This window comes from Zingiber officinale, chromosome 4A (assembly GCF_018446385.1).
Source record: "Zingiber officinale cultivar Zhangliang chromosome 4A, Zo_v1.1, whole genome shotgun sequence".
In the NCBI taxonomy this organism is placed as follows: domain Eukaryota; kingdom Viridiplantae; phylum Streptophyta; class Magnoliopsida; order Zingiberales; family Zingiberaceae; genus Zingiber; species Zingiber officinale.
The window spans coordinates 108,075,053-108,099,425 of NC_055992.1; the positions used below are offsets into that span (position 1 = coordinate 108,075,053).

The window sequence follows — 24,373 nt, forward strand, 5'->3', positions numbered from 1 at the left end:
GGCATATGTCTTCTTTGGTTTGAACTTCCGTACATGTTTTTCTTTATTTAAGTAAGGTTTCTTTTCTCTACTTTTTCTAAGATAATAAGTCTTTTTAGGTTTTATTGCCTTTGACCTTGTTACCAATTTTCTGGGTGTTCTTGATGAATGATTTAGTCTTGATTTAGGTTGGGTGAGGCCATATTGTTGAGGGGTATATATCTGACTACAAAATCCATATTGTTGATTTTTTAATTGCTTTTGTATATGGATATAGGTACATTTTTCTTTAAGTATGGAAATAATGTGTTGAATTCTTACTCCAATATTATCGTATTGTGGTGCTACATTCATGTCTGTCCAGGCTTTATGTATTTCCTTTCCTAAATCTCCTGGAAGTTTGCTAAAAAGTCTTTCCCCTAGTTCCGGGTTACAATAGTTACCCGAGACTGCTGTTAATGCTAGAAAGTCATTACAAAAAGGTTTAATCCAGTTCCAACTAAAGAGTTGTAATTGTTCTAAGTCTCTCATAGCTTCTCTTTGTCTTATATCTAATCCAGTATTAGCATCTCGGGCAGTAAACAACCTATGAATTGTATAGCAAAAATTGAGTATGTTATTTCCTTGTGATGTCATCCTGGCTACTTCCTCGGGATATGTAGTTTTATAGGCTTCCCATGCTGCTCTGGCAACATCACCTAGGTAATTTTCTCCTACTCTTATCATGGCTTCTCCTGTTTCTATGTCTAGTTCATGTCTAGCTTGATAATCTCTTTTAACAGAGACTATCCATTGTTCTAGATAAGTATCATAAAGTTGCGGATCATCGCATTCTCCAATATTTAACAAGACCGAATTCTTGCCAAAGTAAGTAATTTCAGGTGGTCTTCTTTTTCCTATTGTTCTTAATAAAGGATTATTATTAGTATATGGGGTAATCTTTGTTCTTGGGGGATGTCCTTCCCCATAATCCATAGTTCTCATAGAACTTTCAGGGTATCTTACTTGTAGCGGTTGTGGTCTGAAGTTACTAGTGCTACTAGATTCGGCTGGATTCATTAGATTTACTATTGAGAAGTAATCTTATTTTTTAGCAATTATGTTATGCTCTTCGTCGAAATATAACATCCAGTCAGGCTCTAATTTATGGTGTAAAAGGTCAAAAGTTTCTAATTCTTTTAAATCTTCTTTAGTGAAATAATTGGCTATTTCAAATGGAATGTAAACATATTCATTTAGATCGTCATAAAATAAATAATTACTTTCCGTATTATTGTTTATAGGAATGTCAAGTATGCTATATTCAATGTTCATTAAATTCATGTTAGTTTGAGTTTCTTCATTATCTTCTTCCTGTGATGTTGAAGGTTTATAATTATGAAATCTTACTATAGAGCTTCCATGTTTATCTTTATAAATAATGGATTCTGTTGGTTGTAAGGTTTGTGGTTTATTGTTTAATTCTAAATTAAGAGTCCAGTCCAATCCTGCAAGTAATGTTGATGAGAAGTCCTTAGGTTTGTGGAAATAAATGCCTTTTGTCGTAAGGGTTTCAATAACACTAGTAATTTGAACTTTAAAACTATTGTTAATATTTGTCATAGTTTTCCCTAGAAAGATTATGTCTATTTGTATATTATGTCTTTGAAAGTCTCCATACCCTTTAGCTTGTACTGAAATTTTAATATGTTCTATAAAGTCCGAGATTGTCATATTGAAGTTTGGACAGAAATAGGTAATTCCTAAATTGCTATTCATATCTACTTCAATGAGTCCAATAATTGCCTTATCATCTGAAAATCTTGAGTCATAAAGGACTAAAAATACTTTAGCTCCTATACTTTTTCTAGTAAGTCCTCTTAGTCCAAATACTATTAATCCTAGATGTATGTAGTGATGTTTTCTTTGTAAAAGTGTTCTTGCCGATTCTTCTGTCATGAGTGTAAATCTTTCTTCACCTCCATCTGGTAGATGAAGAAGCTAAAGTATTAATATATGTATATAAAGTTCATTAATGATGGTATGGTTAAATATATATATATATATATATATATATATATATATATATATATATATATATATATATATATATATATATATATATATATATATATATATATATATATATATATATATATATATATATATGAGAGAAGAAGCTTTAATATTTAATATTTTATAAATTAAAATTTTAAAAAAATTAGAAAATAATATATATATATATATATATATATTATTTTCTAATTTTTTTAAATTTTTAATTTATTTATTTTATACTATATATTACTCCATTTTAGTGTATTTGGATTTCTTCAAAATCACCTTCCATAGGAAGGTTTAAAAGAGAAGAAGCTATGAATTTTAATGAACAATATTTAAGTTACAAAAATAACAACCGCCAATTTATTTTAATTCAAAACTTAGTTAGAGATTAAAACTATGGTGCAATACTACTAGAAATTTCCTATCCCACGCTATAGACTTAAAACCCAATGTGAACCTAGCCTATTGGAATTTCTATACTAATTCACAATCCATAACAAGTTTTTAGTTTATAGAAAAGAGAGATGGTCTCAAATTTTTGATATCAGGATCAAAAACTTGATAGTGATCGGTTGAACAAAGCAACCAAGGTCCCAACCTATTAGGCCAACGTTGGGCTTGATAGTATTTCATATCAGGCACACAATGAGGCTGAAATTTTTTGCAACATTCTATCACCTCTAGAGAGCTTCAAATCAGTAATGAATAGCACCGTTGGAATTCTTGCAATATCTGTTGGAACCCCAAGGTTGTTTTGGTGTGATTGACAAGTTAAGTTAGGTCATGTGTGTTTCTAACCTTATGTCTAAATGTGCAGGAGCTTAGGAGCACATGTAGTCGAGTGGAAGATGCAGCTAGCGAGAAGGACGACACGCGGTGCGTCCGAGGGATGAGGCGCTGCGAAAGAGTACACCAACGGACGAGAAGGAAGCATGCGGTGGTTCCGAGGGACGAAAGCCGAAGCGGAAGACTGCTCGAGGAGCAAGAGACGCAGCTAGTGATAAGGATGGGACGTAGTGCGTCTGAGGGACGAAGACTGCGGATGAGTACGCCGGCGGACGAGAAGGAAACAAGCGGTGATTCCGAGGGACGAGAAGCCGGAGCGGAAGCCCACTCAAGAAGACCGGAAGTTGGGTTCGGGTAAGCCCTTTTCGGATGGCTGAGATCATCCAAGCGAGCAGATCCAGAGTTGAAGACCCAGACTAAGGCGACCAGAGCTGGAGCAGAGGACCCGGACCGAAAAAGTCAACCATAGTTGACTTTTGGGTATGGGGCACTCGGAGTTGACCGGGGCGCCCGGAACGTACCGGGGCGTCCGGAGTTGACTTTTTCATAGGATCGAGCTTTGACTCGATCTGAACGTTGGGGGATAAAGTTTTATCCTCCAGGATGCCCGGAACCCTCAAGGCGCCCCGACCAAGGCTATAAATATAGCCTTGGTCTAGAAGCTTTTCAACGAACTCAGAAATTCACTTCCAACGCTTGTGTGCTGTAATTTAGAGTTAAGCTTCTGTTTTCTGCACTTTAACGTTGTAAGAGGCTTCTCCGCCTGAAGGAGTATTTAGTGCTTCAACTTTCTTGGATTAACAATCACATCGGTTGTAACCAAGTAAATACTTGTGCATCTTCTTATAATGTTCTATTTACTTTTTGCTTATTCTTTATGCAAGTATTAGTTTAAGAGTTCGAGAAGGGTTGGTTTTATTTTTGTGATTGCAGGCTATCCAACCCCCCTTCTAGCCAGCCGCAATGGTCCTACAAGTGGTATCAGAGCCGAGGAGCTTCAGGAGGACTAACCGCCAATCGAAGCAAAAATAATGGCTGGACCAAGCATCCACCTGCCGAAATACGAAGAGGATTTCGCTACCTAAAAAAAACTGATGCAGGTATTTTTCATAATAGATTTTGAATTAATTTTAACAATGGAACTTGACTTTATAGCTCCAGAGGGCAAGGAAAAATGTCAATGGACAAAAAAGGAGCAGGCTGAATACGTGACGAACGGCAAAGCAGAATACCATCTGTTAAGCGTTCTTCCGCCACAAGAAGTCAATCGAGTCGGCAACTACACCTCCGCGAAGGAACTTTGGGAGAAGTTTCTCGAGCTGCATGAAGGAACTTCTGAAGCCAAGCTCGCTAGACGAGATCTGCTTCGCAACCAGCTCACCAACCTACGACTTGGGGAAGACGAGACAGTCGCGCATCTGCACTCGAGAATAAAAGAAATCATTACCGGACTTTCGAATCTAGGAGAAAAGGTAAGTAACCGAGATTCGCTCAGATATGCACTGAATTCTTTTCCTAGAAATTCAAAATGGGCATCACTAGTAGATGCCTTTTACATTTCAAAAGACTTAGAAAAAATTTCATTAGAAGAATTTTTTCTCGACTTTTGAAGTGCACGAATCAAGATGTGCAGGTTCGAAGGAGCCCAAGAACAACGTCGCCCTCAAAGCTTCGAGAGACGAACCTGAGTCGGAATCTTCTCTCAATGACGAGGAAATGGTAATGATGGTAAGAAGATTCAAGAAACTTTGTAAATCTAAATCTATTAACCATCCGCATGGGAAAAAGAAAAGGACGATCCGCTGCTACCACTGCGACAAAGAAGGGCACGTCAAGGACAACTGCCCCAAGCTGAAGAACAAGGACAAGGAGAAGGGTAAGAAGCCTATCCAAAAGCGAAAGGCCCTAAAGGCGACGTGGAACGATACGTCGTCGGAGTTGGAAGTCGAGGCATTCTCCGGACTTGCTCTAATGGCAAGCCATCAAGACGACGACTGCGAGTCAAGCTCTTCCGAAAGGAGCATCGAGAGCATCGATGAAAGGGGAGCCACGTCGAAAGAAAGCAGCACTTTAAGAGGAGAAACAGACAACGAGATCGATAAGGTAAGTGAGGTACGATCACTTCCTCCCGATAAATTCTTTAAGTTTGTTAACTATTAACAAAAGACTGTTGCAAATTAGAAAAGGAGGTTAAAAATTTAAAAATAATTTTAGCTAAATCTTGTCCCTTAGAAGAATTAGACAAATCAAAATTAGAAAATGAGAAATTGAAATCAGAAAATAAAGATTTGAAAATTCAAGTAGATAATTTAAAAAATCATGCATGCTCATCTACCTTTAGAAAATTTAAAAATTTGAATTGGTATTATAGATATCACCAGGGACAGATTAGGAATATTTCAAGAAAATATATCCTTAAGAAATATTTGGTTAACCCAGTAGGTTGGAATCTTTATTGGGTTCCCAAATCTTGCTTAGCCTAACTTTTAAATCGAAATTAGCGCTTTCAGTAAGAAAATTAAACAGTGAATTTCTTTATAAGGCTTTGTCTAAGGAAGTGGTTGTTGCTCCAATAACCAAGAAAGTCTAGTGCATCGCCACGACCTGGAAGTCAAAATATTGAAATAAATGTTTAATTAACTTTCTGTAAAAGCATTAAAATTAGAATTAATTAATTATTTTAAAGTCTTTCAAACATTTTTTTCAAAATATTTTTTTCCTTAGAAAAATTCTCTTTTATACTTAGAAAAATTTTCAAAAAATATTTTTTGCTTAAGTTAAAAGTTGTTCTGAAATTGAAAATTTCTGCTTAAGTTTTTTTTGAAATATTTTTTCAAAGCTGTCTAAGTTAGAATTTTTTTTTTCTCTTATAATTTCACTTAGAAAAATTTTCTTAAAATGTTACTTAAAATTTTTTTACAGAGATTGTTTATTATTGCAAAAGTTTTTAAGGATCTCAAAATTTTCTAAGTTTTTACCCTTAGAATTTTTCTTAGAACCCCAATTTTTATGTGATCAAAGGGAGAGAAGGAAAAGTATAAGTCTAGGGGAAGGTAGATCAAAATTTAACTTGTTTTATTTTTGCACTTAATTGCAAATTTAGTTAAGTTTATATTATGTCTATTTTTATCCTAGCTTAACTTGGGTTGCTCACACCAAAAAGGGGGAGATTGTTGGAATCCCAAGGTTGTTTTGGTGTGATCAACAAGTTAAGTTAGGTCCTGTGTGTTTCTAACCTTGTGTCTAAGTGTGCAGGAGCTTAGGAGCACAGGTAGTCGAGTGGAAGATTTAGCTAGCGAGAAGGACGGCACGTGATGCGTCCGAGGGATGAGGCGCTGTGGAAGAGTACACCGGCGGACGAGAAAGAAGCGTGTCGTGGTTTCAAGGGACGAAAGCCGGAGCGGAAGACTGCTCGAGGAGCAAGAGACGCAGTTAGCGAGAAGGATGGCACATGGTGCGTCCGAGGGATAAAGACTGCGGATGAGTACGCCGGCGGACGAGAAGGAAACACGCGGCGATTCCGAGGGACGAGAAGCCGGAGCGGAAGCCCACTCGAGAAGACCGGAAGTTGGGTTCGGGTGAACCCTTTTTCAGATAGTCGAGATCACCCAAGCGAGCGGATCCGGAGTTGAAGACCCTGACCGAGGCGACCAGAGCCAGAGCAAAGGACCCGGACCGAAAAAGTCCCAGAGTTCACTTTTGGGTTCGAGGCGCCCGGAGCTGACCGGGGCGCATGGAACGTACCGGGGCGCCTGAAACGTACTGGGGCGCCCGGAGTTGACTTTTTCACAGGATCGAACTTTGACTCGATCTGAACATTGGGGAATAAAGTTTTATCCCCCCCCCAGGGCGCCCGGAACCATCAGGGCGCCCCGACCAAGGCTATAAATATAGCCTTGGTCCAGAAGTTTTTCAACGAACTCAGAAATTCACTTCCAACGCTTGTGTGCTGTAATTTAGAGTTAAGCTTTTGTTTTCTACACTTCAACGTTGTAAGAGGCTTCTCCGCCTGAAGGAGTATTTAGTGCTTCAACTTCCTTGGATTAACAACTACATCGGTTGTAACCAAGTAAATACTTGTGTCTCTTCTTTTAATGTTCTATTTACTTTCTGCTTATTCTTTATGCAAGTATTAGTTTAAGAGTTCGAGAAGGGTTGGTTTTATTTTTGTGATTGCAGGCTATCCAACCCCCCCCTCTAGCCGGCCGCAACGGCCCTACAATATCATAAACTCACAAGACTTAAAATGAGTGCAATCAAAGATGTCTAGGTCCATCAGTGGATTTTGACTAGAATCCACTAATGGCCTTACAGTATTTAGATTTCTTTATATTCACGTTTCCTATGAAGGTTTGAGAGAGGAGAAGCTATATATGGTGTCAAAACATAGTTATAACCACTACAAATGAAGTTCTTGCTACGTGCCAGTTGGCACAGTACAATTCACCTTATTTGTATTCAATGAACAACAACCACTATCCTATTTTATTTTTCCAGCACAACAACACTCATTTTGTATAAGTCATAACTTATTTATAGTTTAAAACAAATTTACAAGACTTTAAAATTTCCAACCCCAACCTATTGAATTGAAATGCATCATTAGACTAAGCCTATTATATTTCTAAATATTCACAACTGCTAGCACATTTTTATTTTACAAAATAGAGATATGGTGTGAAGTATTAGTTCTACCTTGCTTGGATTAATTTACACTTCTCATATCTTCTCATATTATAGATAACACTGTATTAAGAAACAAATGCTACATACTAAGATATAGCAGTAACATCACTTTACACAACTGTTTTTCTTATAATACTATGGATGTACTGCATACAAAATATATGGATTCACTCCTCCTAGTTACAACTATATAAATCAAGAAGAATATTCCTTTATACATATACAACTAAGTCTAGAATCAGGAGTTGACGGCATTCTACAAGTCCCTCGATTATGGTCTAGTTGTTTGCACCGACTGCATTTGATTTTTACCTTCCCATTATATTTCAACTCGATCTGTGCCTTCTTTCACTTACTCGGCTGCACAAGGTTACGGGGACATAGAATTATAATGTTGTTTACGCCCATAGGACAAAATTTCTTGCCTCAACAAGGGTAAATACAATCTATGTATGTCGCATAGGGGTGGGCATCGGCCGGTTTGGTCCAGTTTTACCTTACTACGATTTTTTTTTTTCGATTTCGGTTTTAAAGATTTTTGATCCAAAACCAAACCATTTTATTACGGTTCGGTTCGGTTTTTATTATAATACGGTCCGGTTTATACGGTCGGTTATATACGGTTTATACAATGAATTAAATTGATTTTGTGCTACTACAAATATTAGTTTAGAGACCAAGAAAAACTATCAATTTATTAAAATAATTATGAATTTAAAGTAATACTAAAATTTTGTTATCCGGTAACAATAAGTAAATATAAATATATAATTTGATTATGCTATTATATTATAAATGATTAGAAACTAATCCACTTGTATGATCCAATATTCATAAAAATAATGTTTTAAGTATAATACGGTCGGTTCGGTTTTTTCGGTTTTTTGGGAGTCAAAACCGAAAACCGAACCGAATAACCGAATTTTTAAAAACTTAAACCGAAACCGGCCGAAACCCCGAAAAAACCGGAAAAAAAAACCGAAAATTTTCGGTTCGGTCGGTTTTTCCGGTTTGAACCGAATTATGCCCACCCCTAATGTCGCATTCCAATTCTATGAATGAAAATAATGCTCACAATATGAGAGTGTATCTATGTTCCGGTGAATGATGACGGTAATAGCATGTGAGCTAGGCAGTCTTAAAATTTGAAAATTCTCGCAGTTACAATATTTTCTTTCTAAATCAACAATGAATGAAGCACCTCATGTCTCTACTTCTATTTTAGATTGAAAGTAGGGGTGGACTTTATATCGTCTAGTTTTCTCTCTTCCTGAATCCATTTCTTTGGTAGCATGAGGTGTCAAGGCAACATACCATTTCAAGACGTCCTCCCTGTGGTTAAAGAACCATTGAGGTACCTTTCTTCTGGTATTATCAATTAACCTGTTTATGGGAAGTTCACGTGTATACTTGAACAAAGCATTTAAACTCTCTACACAATTGGTGGTTAGCATTGTGTACCTTCTCCCATTAAAGTGTGCATTAGCTCATCTTTTAAGTCAATGTTCTGAAGCCACTTATAGACATCTAGATGTTTCTCAAGCATGAGCTGTATTATGAGATTATATTAGAGTGTTGTGTTTGCTCGTGATACTGCCCAAAACAAGCCTAAAACTGAGCTACTATCAGTATATGTTACCATATTGCAAGACATGTGGTGGCAACAGAAAGCATGATGGGCAATTAGATAGACTTTCCTGACTGCTGATATAATGTCGCGATGTCTATCTGATACTATACTTATTAACTGTGCATCAGCAACAAAGAATCTCTTCGTATGATCCAAAAACCACTCTCAGGCATACCCATATTCAATTTCAGTGATTCCAAAGGCTACTGGGAGGACATTGTCATTAGCATCAATTGTTGTAGTCATCAACAACACACCCGGATACTTCTCTCTTAGATGTGTGGCATCAATTCTGATCAATTTGTGAAGATAAGACTTAAATTACTCTTCGACAAGCTCCAAAATCCCGCGCTGGAACTGATTATCATCATTTTTGTGTAGTACCACATAGCTTTCAGGATCTTTGACTCTTAACTCACGCAGATATAGTGGAAGATCTCTATAAGCTTGATAATAATCTCCAACAATATTCTTTATCGCTTTCTCCCGAGCTATGTATGTTTTTCTGTATGATATGGTCACTCCAAACCTAGCTTTTATATATGATATAATCATACTTGGTTTATACTGTTCATTAGCAACAAATTGCTCGTCAATAAAAGACACTACAAAGGAGGAAGAACATGCTTGATGATCAGCACTTTCTTTAATAGTGTCACATTGGTGTTCTTTTACATATTTCGTAACAGTGAACTCTATATCCCCTGCCTAACTACTCTCATATACATGGCTGATTAAAGTAGACGACTTTTACTTTTTTTTTTTTTTTGTCAACTGGGTTATATCTCATATATTTAACCATGGCATGTTTCACAAGTGCATTCTTGAACTCTTGTCGAGATGAAAAAATCTGTTCAACACAAAATTCATGCTCATATGTTGCCTCTTCAATTAACCTTTAGAGCAATCGAGAATTTAGAATATATGGATCATCAGCTATTGGAAACTCCTCCTCTAAGTCACTGTACTGCTATAGAGGAATTTCATATTGTTCAATCTGCATATCATCAGCTAAGAATTCTTGTACATCTGTATTGCATTGTAATTCCTCTCCAATTCGGGTATAATGTCCTTCCTCCTCACTCCAAGTAGGCTCAAAGTAATCACCAAGTGTTATATAAAGATTCAAAACCTCATCTTTTAGAATACTTGTTTCTTCATTTAGATCAAATGCCAAATTGCTACTTGTATTTTTATTTGCGTTCTGCACACCACTATACTCAAAAGACGATGGAATATTTATTCTAGATAATTCTCCTACATTAGCTTCATGTCCCATGCAGGAATTTGCATCAGCATATTCCTTCTAAATAAATTATAAACTAATTTAACAAACTTACAACTACATAATCAAGTGTTGTTGTGCATGTTAGGACCCTTGGCAGATGGTTAGAGGGGGGGTGAATAGCCCATGCACAAATTAAACAAAACAAATACCTTTCTCAAACTTATAACTTAGAATAAAATACTTGCATAGACAAAATAAGAAATAAACTGAAAAGACAGAGACATAGAAATTTTTACTTAGTTACAACCGGGGAGGTTGTTAATCCAAGGAATAAAGTTGCGCTAATTTCTCCTTCAGGCAGAGAAGCCTCTTTATAGCAATGAAGCACAGAAAGACGAAGCTAAAACAGACAAAGAAGTGTGCATAAGTATTGCTTGAATAATTCTTATTGTTGTTAGCTTCTGGGAGCAAGGCTCCTTATATAGCTCTGCTCGGGGCGCTTGGAAGGATTCCAGGTGCCTGGAGTGGGATAGAACTTTATTCCCGATGCAACGGTCAAAGGCCACGTCGAAACTGATAAAACTTGGATTCTGGGCACCCCCATTACTGACGCCCCGGACTGCTCCGGGTACCCGGAATAGTTCCAGCTGCCCCGAAGGGGAAATTTAACATTTTGTTGACTTCTCTCCGGGCCTCCAACTTCAGCTCCACTTGCTTCGGTCCGAGTCTTCCGCTCCAGCTCCGCTCACTTGGGTGATTTTTGTCATCCGAAATAGGACTCACCCGAACCCAACTTTCGGTCTTCTCAAGCAAGCTTCTGCTCCAGCTTCTCGTCCCTCGGAAATACTGCGTACCTCCTTCTCGTCTGCCCGCGTACTCTTCTACAGCACCTCGTCCCTCAGACGCACTGAGCCCGTTAGCTCTCTCCCTTGTTGTCCTTCTCGCTAGCTGCGTCTTTTGCTCGACATCCTGTACTCCTAAGTTCCTGCACACTTAGACATATGACTAAACACAACATGACCTAACCTAACTTGTTTGATCACATCAAAACAACCTTGGGGTACCAACAGTACATACTAATTTAGCAAAGGCCAAGTAACGATATATATGGTGTACATATTAGATTTTCATAATTTATCAATGGTTGTGACATAATCCGACTGATATAGACCTAGGGTTTTTATAATTTTGCATAATTTCAACCACTAAGAAGGGTTGAGCGAGAAAAAGGTATATATGGTGTAAAAGTAAAGTTTTAACCAAAGATCATGTTGACCCTAATATCATCCCATATCAAGCCCGCATTGAAGTAGAAATATCTCGTAACGTTGGACCACCACTAAGAGACTTAAATAAGCAATGGACAACATAATTTAACTCCTTACAACAACAAAAACTAATAACATATTAAATTGGTGTAATCAAACAAGTTTAGGTCCATAAGTGAGTTTTGGTCAAAACATATTGATAGACCTAGAGTAATTGGATTTGTGCAAACTCCCAATCATTATGAAGGGTTGAGCGAGAAGAAGGTAGATATGGTATCAAACTAAAATTTTAATTAAGGAAAAAAGTGGGCTTGATATGATCGCATATTAAGCCCAACGTGTTGATACCTACCATATCAACCTAGCATACATAAGCAAGGTCTAACTAAAATTTAGCATCACAGTGGAGCACCTTGCAAATTGATTAAGTATTGAAGTACATCATATTACAGGTGTTGTTGAATATTTATTCCCCACACATTCAATGAAACCATAAACACGATTTTTGGGTTGAGAAGAAGTACATTCGAATCATAAAATAATTTTTAATTAAAAATATAACTTGGATGCTTAAAAAATAATGATTGAGAAGAGAAGGTTGGGAGGAAGGGTAAAAAGAAAATTTTATTTTATTTTTTATCTGAACTATTTTATACATTTTGATAAATATCATATTCAACCTATACCTTTTTGATAAATTTTCGTTTTGTATGCGTTCTTAATGACGTATACGCTGGTTGCAGAGTTGGGAGTATTAGTGTTTTGCTATATTATATACAAATATACAATCTATTATCTATTCAACTTAAAACGGATTAAAACTAATTGAAGTTTTGATCGCATTCTTTGTAAAAGGATATAATGCATCAGTTCATATTGTCTGATCCGTAATTTTGATCTTTTTATGATCCTTTTTATAATTTATAAGCTATATCATGATCAGAATCTAATCAAAATTGATCTTTATTGAATTTACCTTCCGATCTAGATTATAGTTTGGATCAAACCAAACTATCAGAGGCCACTAGCAGTTGGACAAAATATATGACACCGATTAAGGAATGGTCTACCCACCACCGACGGCCTTCGACAATCTGACTCAACGTAAACTATAACCTAACTTGGAAGGTAAATTTAAAAAAAATTGCAGTTAATTTTGATCAGATTTGAAGATATGACATGTAAATTATGAAAATGACCAGGAGGAGGAGATTAGAGATTTGGGACTATCTGATCTCATAATGCATTCATCATTTCTGAATCTACCGTTTCAAGTACAATAGAATGGAAATAAGATAAATCAAAACATTGCTTTGGAGGTCATGGATTCCATAGCTTGATGGCTCATGTTTGCCTTTTTTTTTTGGATGAATAATAGTAGTCCCTTTGCATGAGAGTTTAAAGTAGTATTTGAATACGAAATGGATTTACCTGTAATAATATGTTCTTGTAGTTGATTTTGTTGTCTAAGGAGATGAACACTGAGAAAAGATCTGTGAAGTAACTTTCTCAAGATTTGATCTATCTAATGTGTCGTTTTGTATTTGCATTTTAATACAGCAGTCTTTGGATGAGAATAAACAGTTGATTCTAGCTATTTTAGAGAACCAAAATGCTGGGAAAGCTAAAGAAAGGGCTGAGTAAGTCCAATTTTTCATAAATAACAGACAGCCGAGATCATTATGAAATTTAAAATGAAACGTTTATTGTAAAAACTTGTGTTAAATGTAGAAGAAACAAAATTTTATGACAGTTAATTATATACGTGATGTTGCTATATTTCTCATGTCAGAAACTTTTTTACATATACATGGAAACAGATGTTATGTTAGAAACTATATGAGAGGATTCTTTTTATTTCCAATCGCCGGAACCAAGATATTTCTAATGAATCTCATGAACCTTGGCGGCATCGCAGATTGTCAACAAGTTCCAGCCGTGACTCAGCTATGCATGATCATTGTGATCAATTAATCGAGAATTCTCCTTCCAACTTAGAAAGTGTTTTTGGTCGAGAGCATAATCTAGGAAATCTGGTTAAGAATAAGACACAGTCTTGTACAGTGCTTTTATGTTGAAAATAAGTGTGCTTGTTTACTTGGTTTCTCAGTTCCTAAATAAATGATCATCTCAATGATAAATAAACTTCTAAATTCCATCAAGGTCCTAATGTCAAAACAAAGCAATTCCATTATTCAAACATACTAGTGACATAGCTTGCAGTTCCTTCGATGAGGGATAAAATCCACATATCCAATCCCAGATTCTTGGAGCAACTATGGTTTGATGATGGAGATAACGAGTAGGAGATAAAGCTATTATTATTCACGATAAATTTAGGTATTGCCTTGACTAATGATAAAAAACAAGAGAAAGTAGGTTAAGATAGCATAGACTTATTCAAAGATGATTGGTAGAATTACAGACAGGCTAAATTAATTGAAGAGAAAAGAAGGAAAGTTTATTTAGCCAAACCGAGATAACTGGAAGATATGGATTGTTATTGTTTTAATTTTGTATCTTATCATAATATTTCAATCATCAACCAAGATAATTGGAAGATATGGAAAGTTTATTTAAAATACAACTGTAGCTAAAATTCAATCATCAACTAGAGGCCAATAGAGCTATAATGAAAGATCCAGTCATATCTTTGATTTATAAAAATAGAGCAATTAAAAGGAGGGAGATAAAAGAACAAAAGAAGAAAGGATAAAAAGGAAGAGAAGGAATAAGTTGCTCTCTTGTTTGAATGTGTTACAGTGAAAAAGTAAAGAACTTAGGGTGCGTTTGGTTTGCCCCATTTTCATTTTTATTTTCTGAAAAACGCGCGTTTTTCGTTTTTTAGAAAATGACTTTTCCGTGTTTTTCGTTTTCTTAGAAAACGTTCTCTCATTTTCTTAAAAATGAACGTGGAAAACGCAAACCAAACACGTTTTCCATTTTCTCAGAAAATGAAAACAGAAAACAGCGTAGAAAACGCAAACCAAACGCCCCCTTAAATTGCTAGATGGCTAGCATAAGATTAAGGATTAATGACACAAAGATGGATAACAAACCCCATATTACTATAAGGTGACGTCCTCAGAATTTGCATTTATATTATGTCACACTTATGAACAATGAGTATTTAAATAGTGCATTTATCACTAATCCCTTCTTTCCATCTAATTTTTGCAAGCATAGGATTTGTTAGATTCGGGAGAAATAAAGTTTTAGTCCAACCATTGTTTCTTTCTTCTACAATCAAAACAAGATAATTAATTTCTCTGTTTTTTTTCTCCTGCCTTCTTTTAACACCATTACATCATGTTAATAATCACAGAGTTCATGTAGTGGCTATAAACTAGAGCCATTACATCATAGGGTTGAATCACCTCCTTGGAGGGAACTAATGTTATCTCTAATATTCTTCCTATGCAAGAGTAGGTTAGTTTGGTATTCATATTCTAAGAATGGGATTCTCAGAAACATTATCAATATTTCTACGATATTATTGCTAAAAACTTATTAGTCTAGTGTACAAATATTAATATTTTAAAATTTGATTTTGGTGTTTGATAGGATTGTAATTTTTATTTGATAAAAGCTCACAAAATCCTTTTATTCACAAGTAACAAATTTTAATCAGATTAGGAGAAAATGCAGTTAAGATGATGATAGCCCATTCAATAGATAATACTTAGATTCGTGATAATTTAGTACCATTATCTCATTGAACAACAAAGACCAACTCATGAACAACTAGGGATTATAATGACATAGGGAAATGCAGTTAAGATAATGATGGCCCATTCAATGGCTAAATACTTAGCTCCATGATAATTTGGTACCGTTATCTCATCGAACAATAGACAACCACTCTTGAACAATTAATTAGGTGTGGCATTTATTACAAATAATTCCATTGGAAACATGAGATTCTTGAGAATTACATTACCTCAGTGAGGTTTTTGTATGCCCACTAAAAATCACATCACTTGAGAAGTAAAATCCCAATGGAAGGAGGTATCGACAAACCAAACGTGCACAGATGAACATATATCAACTAGCATGGAATGAAAACTAAACCCCAAAAATTAAGCAATAACAGACTGATATGAAACAGCATTTTCGAATAGAATTATTTTAGGAATGTCATGACTAAACTTGCAATATCATTGTTTATGTGAAGAAATGCAACATTTTGACATGTAAAATTGAACACCTAAAGAAAATTGTAAGTTGAAAGATAAATATACGCACTTTTTCTTCTCTCCCAAATCTTCAATACTTCATCATTCGGCTGCTGTTGAGTATCGATCCAAGAGTTCCCAAGACAGCAAAAGCCAGAAGGGGACTGACATCGAGGGTATCAAAAACTGGAGGGATGATGTTCCTGAAGAGATTGAGATAAGGATCGCAGAGATCCCTAATTGCAGAGAGGGGTTGTCGGTCCCAGGGAATGTTGGGGAACCAACTCAGCAGAACCCTAACCATCAACACCCCGCTGTAGATATCAAGCCACTTCGCCATCCCTGCTGCCACCACCGTGAGCGGGGTGTTGAGATAGCCCGATGGCCGGGCCACCCGGCGAGCGGCGAAGAAAAGGGGGCCCACAGCCCAGGTGAGATTCCCCTGGAGGGAGCGAAGCTGATCCATCTCCTCCGGACTAGCGGCGGCGGCACGCTCTGCTAAGCGATGGAAGAAGGAGAGGAGGCCCTTGGAAACGGAAACGGCGAAAGCGAAGAGGGAGGCGAGAGTCCTGGTGGAATCGAAGACAAGGGAAGAGGAAGGCGGCGGGGAGATGGCGGCGCGCGGGCGGAGAAAGCCCGGTGGTCGGCGCAGAGGTGAGAGGCCGAGGCGGAGGGATCCGGCGACCGGAGAGCGGAGAGGGAGACAGGAAAAGGAAGGAGATGGGGAGGGCTTCTGGCAGAGGAAGAGGCGAGCACTAGGGCTCCCTGGAGCGGTGACGGCGACGGTGGAGAACACGGCGGCCATCGTCGAGGAACGTCGCGATGCTTCTCAAAATCGAGATGCAAAGGCGATCGATTAATGAAGACCACAAAGCAGTGCCGTAATCAAGAAAGAACGGCAAAGATTTAAGCCGATAAATCTGATGGGCCGGCCCAAGTTCTCTAAACCCGACTCGGTCCGAGTTTGCCAAGTCACATAATCTTCTTCGACAACATACAGGGTTGTAAATAAATCAAACAGTTAGCGAGCTATTTGAAACTCGATTTAATAAAAAAACTTATTCAACTTCATTCATTTATTTTATCGAGTCAAGCTTAAGCTTGCTCTAGCTCTAGGACATTCGGCTCGTGAGTTCATGAATATGTTCATTTATAAACTCGCAAGCTCGGGCTTAAAGGGCTCGAGCTCAGCTCTTTTAAAGGGCTCAAGCTCAGCTAGTTTAAAGGGCTCGAGAACATGTTTGTTTATACACTTGTGAACTCAGGCTCGAGCTCGACTTGATTAAAAGGCTCGTGAACATGTTCAATGATATGTTTTGTTGAGTTTATATTATTTTAGTTGTTAGGTTTGTTGAATATTTATTCAAATGAGTTTTCGAATTCACTTAACAAGCCTACAAAATGAGTTCTAAAATGAATTTTAAAACGAGCTAAAACAGAGCTTTAAAATGAGCCTGAGCTCAGTTAACGATTTAGGCTCGTTAACTATGATAATCGAGTTAATAACGAACCGAGCCTAAACTATTTACGAGCTTGGTAATTCTAAAACGAACCGAGCTCAAGTCTTGTGATGAAAGTTTGGTTCGAGCTCGAGTCCGAATATAACTTAAACGAACTAAACTCGAGCCTAATACTGTTTGGCTCGGTTCGGCTAGTTTACCTCCCTAATCAGGTAACCCGAATTAAAATTTGATTGGAAATATTAAATTTAAAAAATAATAAATAAATAAATAGAACAAGTGTAGTGTAGACATATAGAGCCCATAATTATACACACAGAACGGCCAATAGCAATGTTCGAGATGAGCAACCTTGTTTACTGTCCATACAAAGAAAAAGACAGAAAATATAAAAAAAATATATCTATCAAGAATTATACCAGCAAAGACAGATACATAAAACATATATGGAAAAGCACACTACAAATGCACAGCAAGTACACTTAATTTAATCCAGAAGCTTAATTATGTGCTGGTTAATCGTCGAATATGGCCCATCACTTTTCAGCCTCTGTTCTTGCGTTTCTCCATTGCCGTCGGTGCTGTAATTCGAAAGAAGAACAAGAAATTAAGTTTGATTAATTTGTTTCATAATTAATATTCTATTCATTCTCGATCACGTAAAAATATGAACTTACCAAGTCCGACGACCTCTGATCCCTTCATCACTCGCAAGCGTTTGCAGGAGTCAACAAACATCCTGCAGGATTAATCAATATTGTATTAAATTTACTACACGAAAAATAATATATAAAATTAAACTAAGGCAATAATATATAATAAAGTATGACTTACTCCCAAGGAACGTCCCCGACGAGCATCCAGTCGCCGTCCTTGTCTTCGTAAGTCGTCACATACTCGGATCCATTGATCACCAGCGCCGTCACCTTGCCGGCGCCGTTCATGAAATCCCTCACGCTTACTCCTTGCTCAGATCCATAATTTCCTGATAAATCCTTCGATAATGAATTACTAATTTACAGAGAAGCTTCATGATCGATGAAAGAGCAGAATACAAGAAAATGAACTGATCACTGATCAGGAAGTAGTTAGTTAATTACCGGAGGTGGCGAAGGAGGAGAACATCTTCTGCAAGGCCGTGGAGAGTTCCTGGTAGCTCTTGTAGGTCTTCAGGTCGACCTTACGAAGGTAAGGAGCCCCGTCCATGCTCACCTTCACAAAGGCGGCGGCGGCAGCGGCAGCGGCCTTGTCGCTTTGTTCTTCCTTGTTCTTGCTCTCAGACTGCTGCTGCACGTTGAGAATGTTCTTCCTGAACGATCGAACCGGAGGCCAACCCACCGCCTGTTCCCTGCAGTCGACGACTAACTATTTCAATTCATATTTGTAGATCATGCAACACAGTAAAAGATTGATTTAATTTGATCGATCGTCAAATTAGTTTCTGGAATCGGGGAGAAAGTCATACGCACTTGGGAGCTGGTGGCTTCTCATGAGGATCAGTGGCCTTGTTTCCTTGCTCGGTTGACTCTGATTCCTTGCTCTCCGCAGGAGTTTGAAGCTTCAGCTTCAGATCAATTGTCTCCAGGAAGCCTCTCTTCCCGGAGCTCCTGATCACCGCCACCTCCGCTAATTCTCCGGCGCCGCCGCCCGGCAGTCCCAGACGCAGCTCAGTCTCCTCCAGCATCAACCCGCTTGCCATCACTTCTCCGGCCGCCGACGATCGACGAGAATGTCGTCTCTGCTTCTCCTTTCCTTCTTCGGACAAATTAAAGAGAGCGTATAGTTGGCTATAAATTAAGGAGACGGAGGAAACTTATAGGTGGGCCCGCGCCGCCGGGCCCCACTCCTGCTCACAACACGTGTGCACCGCCTGGCCGGTCCGCATCGCGTAATTAATCCCGGTTCGAACCGCCGACCGGCCCGAGGTTTTAAAGCATCGTCCATGTGCGGGGGATTCCTCAAGAGACCACGAGCGGTTCACCCACGTGAACCCTGTCTCGCATTAACCGGACAGAGCCGAATAATTAAACCAAACCCGGCGCTTTTGCCGCGGTTGGATTCTCTCCGTGCATGATACTTCTACTTCAGGCTACGTAAAATATAAATACAAATGGAACAGTGGAAACATATCTGATGGATTCAGAGAGGTTTAATTTTATATATAGACTTGTTCATTGGTTTTGGACAAGGCTGGTTGCTAATAAAAATTAATCAGTGAGTGGGATTAGTCACCGAGGTAAATGAATTGATAGATTCTCTCTGACAAAAGCATGAAGATGTAGGACAAGACAACCATGTTGCTAGATTCTCACTTTCATGTCTAAGATTGTGTAATTAACTTAATATGCATCGATATTAATTTATGTGCATTCGAACATGGTTTTGTTATAGAATAGCAAAATAGAGACCACCGCTAGCTCTTTTACTGCATTGTTAGTTTAAGTTTAATATTCCTTTATTCGAAATGTGATTACGCATGCAGTGCATTAATGAGCCAGGCCAGAGCTTATCCAACTGGAGACAAACATACTCTCATCCGATCGACCCAGATATGGCTACTCGATCGATCGGGAGGTTTAGTAGGGAGTTTAGGCAGCTTTAATTGTGTAATTATTAACTAGATTATAATAAAGCAGACGTATCTGCTTGTCGCATGCGAGGTCACAGTCCGTCTACAGTCGAGGTCACAGTCCATCTACAGTAATGAACTTAAGCTTGACACAGAGGTTGTGGCCGATCGAAGTGGGCATTGCCTCACAATTAGCTAGGGTTCTTGTCTTTGGGTTGCTAAGGGAAATAATCAGAAGGGATGGTGACATAGTATGAGATATTGAATTCGTTGATTAGTGAATGTCAAAAGTAATCTTCTATAAATGGTTAATTCGAAGATAAAGAAATAAAAAAAAAAAGTTAAAATATCTTTAACTTCCTTATGTTTTCTATCTAATAATATTTATTTCTATGTTTAAAAAATAACATTTAATCCTCCTTTGATCAAAAGTTAAATGTGAGAAATTTTATAAAAGATAATTGTGCTCTTTTTAATCATTTTTTAATAATATCTCAAGAGGGGAAAAGTATATTGAATTGATTATTATATCCTTTGGTATAAATTCTCACAAAATTTATACATGCACCAGTATAAGCAACAAAAAATAATAATTTTAAAAGGGATAACTAGCCAAAAACTCATTCCACCACCCTCACTAAACGAAAAATAAACTAAAATTTTAAATTGATAAATCAAAATCAAATGAAGATGAAACAAAGTTCATTCTTAAAATTTTTCTCCTTATCATCAAATGTGACATATAATGAAGTAGGAGTGATTTTGGTTTATCAATTTAGAATTCTGACTCTTTTTTTTTGTTTGAACGTGAGAGTAGTGGAGTGAGTTTTAGCCTAGTTAACTTTTTCAAAGTTGGAACTTTTTTGTTATTTATGTAGGTACATGTATGAATTTTATGAAGAGTTTTATAAAAAAAAAATAGCACAATTGTCTTTTATTTATTATATACCGCATATGATTATGAGGAGGAGATTTTTAATGATGAATTTTGTTCCATCTTCATTTGATTTTAGTTCATCAATTTAGAATTATGACCTTTTTTTTCATTTGGTGAGGGTGGTGGAATGAGTTTTTGGCTAGTTATCCTTTTCAGAATTATTATTTTCTATTATTTATGCTAGTGCATGTATAAATTTTGTAAGTATTTTTTCAAATGATATAATAGTCAATTCAATATATTTTTTTCCCTCTTGAGGTTATTATTAAAAAAAAAAAAAAAGTCAAGTGTACAATTATCTTTAATTTACAAGATTTTTCACATTTGACTTTTGCTCATATGGAATTAAATATTATTTTTAAACATAGGAAGGTAAAATGTTACTTGATATAAAATACAGGGTTAAAGATTTTTTAGTCTAAAAAACTCAATATTCCCAAGAAAAAAATGACGATCGAAAATAATATTAGTCATAACAACTAAACATTGGTTTAAATAAACTCAAAACCCTAACTTATATAAACTAGAAATACATTTAAATACTAAAAATAAAAAATTATTAAAAATAGTAAAAAATTATCTTCCAAAAAACCCCTTATAAACGATGTTTTTTTATCTTAAAATTGACCGATTACGTATTCCGCCCAGCAATAAATCTAAATCTCTTAAAACTTTGATTAAAAAAATATATCTCATTATGATATCCAAGTAAAAATGGCATGCGAAGATTTGCTATGTCGTTCCCGTATGGGATAATGATTGAGTGCATGTGTTCAAGCAATCTCTACTCTCTACCCACAAGCATCCCACAGATATTGCCCTACGAGATAAGCTGTCTCTAGCTACGTACCTGTGTTTAATTTGCACAGCTTTTGAAGAACTACTTTTGTTTTGAATTTATTAGAATATCTGGACATTTTTACTTGATAGAAATAGGAGAGGAAGAAAGATCTTTCAGTTATTCTCGATGAAGGATAAGTTAATTATTTCATGTAGGTAGGTAGGTATTAGCAACTCTATACACTCACAAAAATAAAGAGAAGAAGAAGAAGACAGCAAAGGAAAGGTGGCCCCTTGATGGTGGCTTCCCTTCTACTCAAAACAAAGAGGCAATTGTTTCATGTATTGTCAGAAATTAAACTAGGAGGGAACAGTGCACCTGTGTGCCGATGTGATGTTAATTAAAAGAGTCGAGACCTTGATCAATTACACCTTCATCCACTCTTTGATGGCTCTACCTGTGGAATCCATGATTACACGTTCCTTTCCTTTTGGGCATTCAAATACATACTACATGCCTCTTGATCGTATAGATATGCATTTCTTTTTCCCATCTCTTTGAGCAGCAATAATTCTGTCCCTTTCCGCAGGGCCATCTGAAACTTAATGACTACAAGGATTGGCGCGTTCGGCAGTACCACTCGTGTGGCCCGTCGGCGTCCTCATCTCAGAACAGGATGAGCATGGCATTTAACTACTGTTATGGCCTGAGATATGTGACAGACGGGCAAGTCTTGAAGGAGGTGAGACGGTGCGTGGATGGCTCGATCAGTGCGTGCATGATCAGAAGGGCCGTCCACTTAAATGCATCTCTTTCAGATGAGCTGTTACAGAGGACCACAATCTCATGGATACATCTTGATCCATGTTTTAAGATAATACACTATTTATACTCATTAATTAGGTAAACATGTTGAATTAATCAGAAACCTCTGTCTACCTGAAAATCTGGGATTTTGTCCACCAGATATGTTGCAGTGTTGATTGGACCGCTACTACTCCACTGGCCTTAAATCAGAATTATTATTGATCACTAAATCAGATCATGCAGAAAAGCGTGATTTTGGAAGCATCAAAGGCGTCAGTCAAATTGTTCTACGCAAGTGAAAAGCAATACAAAATAACAAATGATTGCTGAAATATATAATTTTGTTGCATCGAAGGACCGACAGTTATAATCTCTCACTGAAACAGCTTACTGAATGTTTCAGTAGAGATCTCACTCGACCAGTGAGGTACAAATAAAACTATAGTAAAGCGATAATAAATTAAACTTTCTGATCAAGAGCAAACATGGCAAGGCGAGTACTTGGAGATTGGCATCGTCCCAGATTGGCACAAACAGCTGGCACAGAGTCTCTTGTTGGGGCTGTCGTCGGTTTTTTCCAAGTAGACGCCGATGGCGTTGACATGAGACGCTGCCCTTCCAAAGAACCCTACGACTTTGCAGTCGCATGGAAGTTGGCAAGGAGGGAAGACCGATCCACCGCAGCCTTTTCCGAACGAATAGGAATTCTTATTCGTCACGATTTCCAGTTTGGTTAAACTGATCGTGTCGTAAGTTCCTCGAATCGACGTGATGTGCTCGTTCTCCCCGAGCTCAATCTGCATTCAGGTACGTGAAATGTATGAAACCTGATGTGTTCATTTTATTGTCCATTGTTATCAGGTATATCAAACCTGATGGAGAGTACCGCCTTCGCCTCCGATTCTCGGCGTCTTGTATTTTCTACAGTCGAAATTGTATTCTATCTGAATGGAGTTGATGCGGTCGTCTGCGCTCACGTTGAGGGTTTTGATGTCGTGAAAGGATCCAATGTCCCAATCGAAGCCTAAACGAGGTCCCCATGGTCCTTCTTTTCTTTCGTTTTCACTTCCGCACTGCATGTATATGTGCATTTGAACTCAACCAAACGTCTCGATAACTCAGACAGTCGACTTTTAGTTGGTCCTCTGTTTTTGAGACTTGGTGCGATTTATATATATCAGAATTTAGTCGTGTTTAAGGATATGTATTTACCAGCGTGTAAAGATCTTTGTCGGCCACCACATTGAGGGTTCTGTGGACGGCAGCTTCGACTTTCTCGAGCGATTTGAGCGTCGAAAAGCCGCATTGGCTGTCCTGGCCGGCGGCGGCTGCCAGCTCGTCGAGGCAGCCGGCGAGGTGGCGGAGCTGCTCCATGGCGTTGTCCTCCTTGCAGTACATCTCTTTGATGAGTTTGAGCTGCAGGCGCTCCAGTTGGCACTTGATCTCCTTGAGCTTGCAGGCCTGCAACGTCGACGACGAGGCCTCCGGCGACTCAACCACTGCGACGGCGTCCAAGCCCTTGATCAGGCGGCAGAGGAGCTCGACGACGCTGCTGCAAGGAAACATGATGAATGATGATGACGACGACGAACGATGAAGCCAAGTAGTGATGGAGCATGGAGTGTGCGCATGGCGGTCATTAATAGCGTGTGAGCGCATCTCCGGAGCATCGACATCGAGAAGCTTGAGGACAAAGAAAGAACAGAAGAGGGTGGGTTAAAGGGAAAGGTAAAGATAAAGAAGAAGAAGAGGGGATTATTAAAAGTAAAAGATAACGCTTCTCGTCCTATTTCAACATGTATGAATTTGTGCATGGTGTAAAATTTTAAAGGGACGATGATTAAATGGTGTGAGATCGAGATCTATAGAAGACAAATCAACGTGAGGAAAAGGAAAAGAAGCAATGTGCCGCAGGTGCTCATGCGGGTTGTGGTGGGGCCCTGCAACCCACGCAATGGATTATGGGACTTTCCAGGCTGCGTTGCCCCAACAAGGCCCAACATTGAGCCCAACAAGGCATATAT

The 24,373-nt window shown here is 37.8% G+C and overlaps 3 protein-coding genes across 3 annotated transcripts; all 3 read right to left on the reverse strand.

Moving 5' to 3' along the window:
- Positions 1-15,715: 15,715 nt before the first annotated feature.
- On the reverse strand, positions 15,716-16,675 carry LOC121973529 (ylmG homolog protein 1-2, chloroplastic-like). Its single transcript, XM_042524941.1, has one exon. The coding sequence runs from the start codon at positions 16,598-16,600 to the stop codon at positions 15,887-15,889; it is 714 nt and encodes a 237-aa protein (XP_042380875.1). The 5' UTR covers positions 16,601-16,675; the 3' UTR covers positions 15,716-15,886.
- A 914-nt stretch (positions 16,676-17,589) lies between these two features.
- Positions 17,590-19,017, reverse strand: LOC121970503 (auxin-responsive protein IAA30-like). Its single transcript, XM_042521267.1, has 5 exons — positions 18,725-19,017; positions 18,356-18,603; positions 18,090-18,240; positions 17,933-17,994; positions 17,590-17,836 (listed from the first exon to the last, which is right to left on the reverse strand). Exons 1-5 carry the CDS (start codon positions 18,952-18,954, stop codon positions 17,799-17,801), a joined length of 729 nt encoding a protein of 242 aa, XP_042377201.1. The 5' UTR covers positions 18,955-19,017; the 3' UTR covers positions 17,590-17,798.
- Positions 19,018-22,669: 3,652 nt separating this feature from the next.
- LOC121970502 (jacalin-related lectin 5-like) lies at positions 22,670-24,311 on the reverse strand. Its single transcript, XM_042521266.1, has 3 exons — positions 23,562-24,311; positions 23,222-23,422; positions 22,670-23,146 (listed from the first exon to the last, which is right to left on the reverse strand). The coding sequence occupies exons 1-3, from the start codon at positions 24,006-24,008 to the stop codon at positions 22,823-22,825; spliced, it is 972 nt and encodes a 323-aa protein (XP_042377200.1). The 5' UTR covers positions 24,009-24,311; the 3' UTR covers positions 22,670-22,822.
- Between the last annotated feature and the right edge of the window lie 62 nt (positions 24,312-24,373).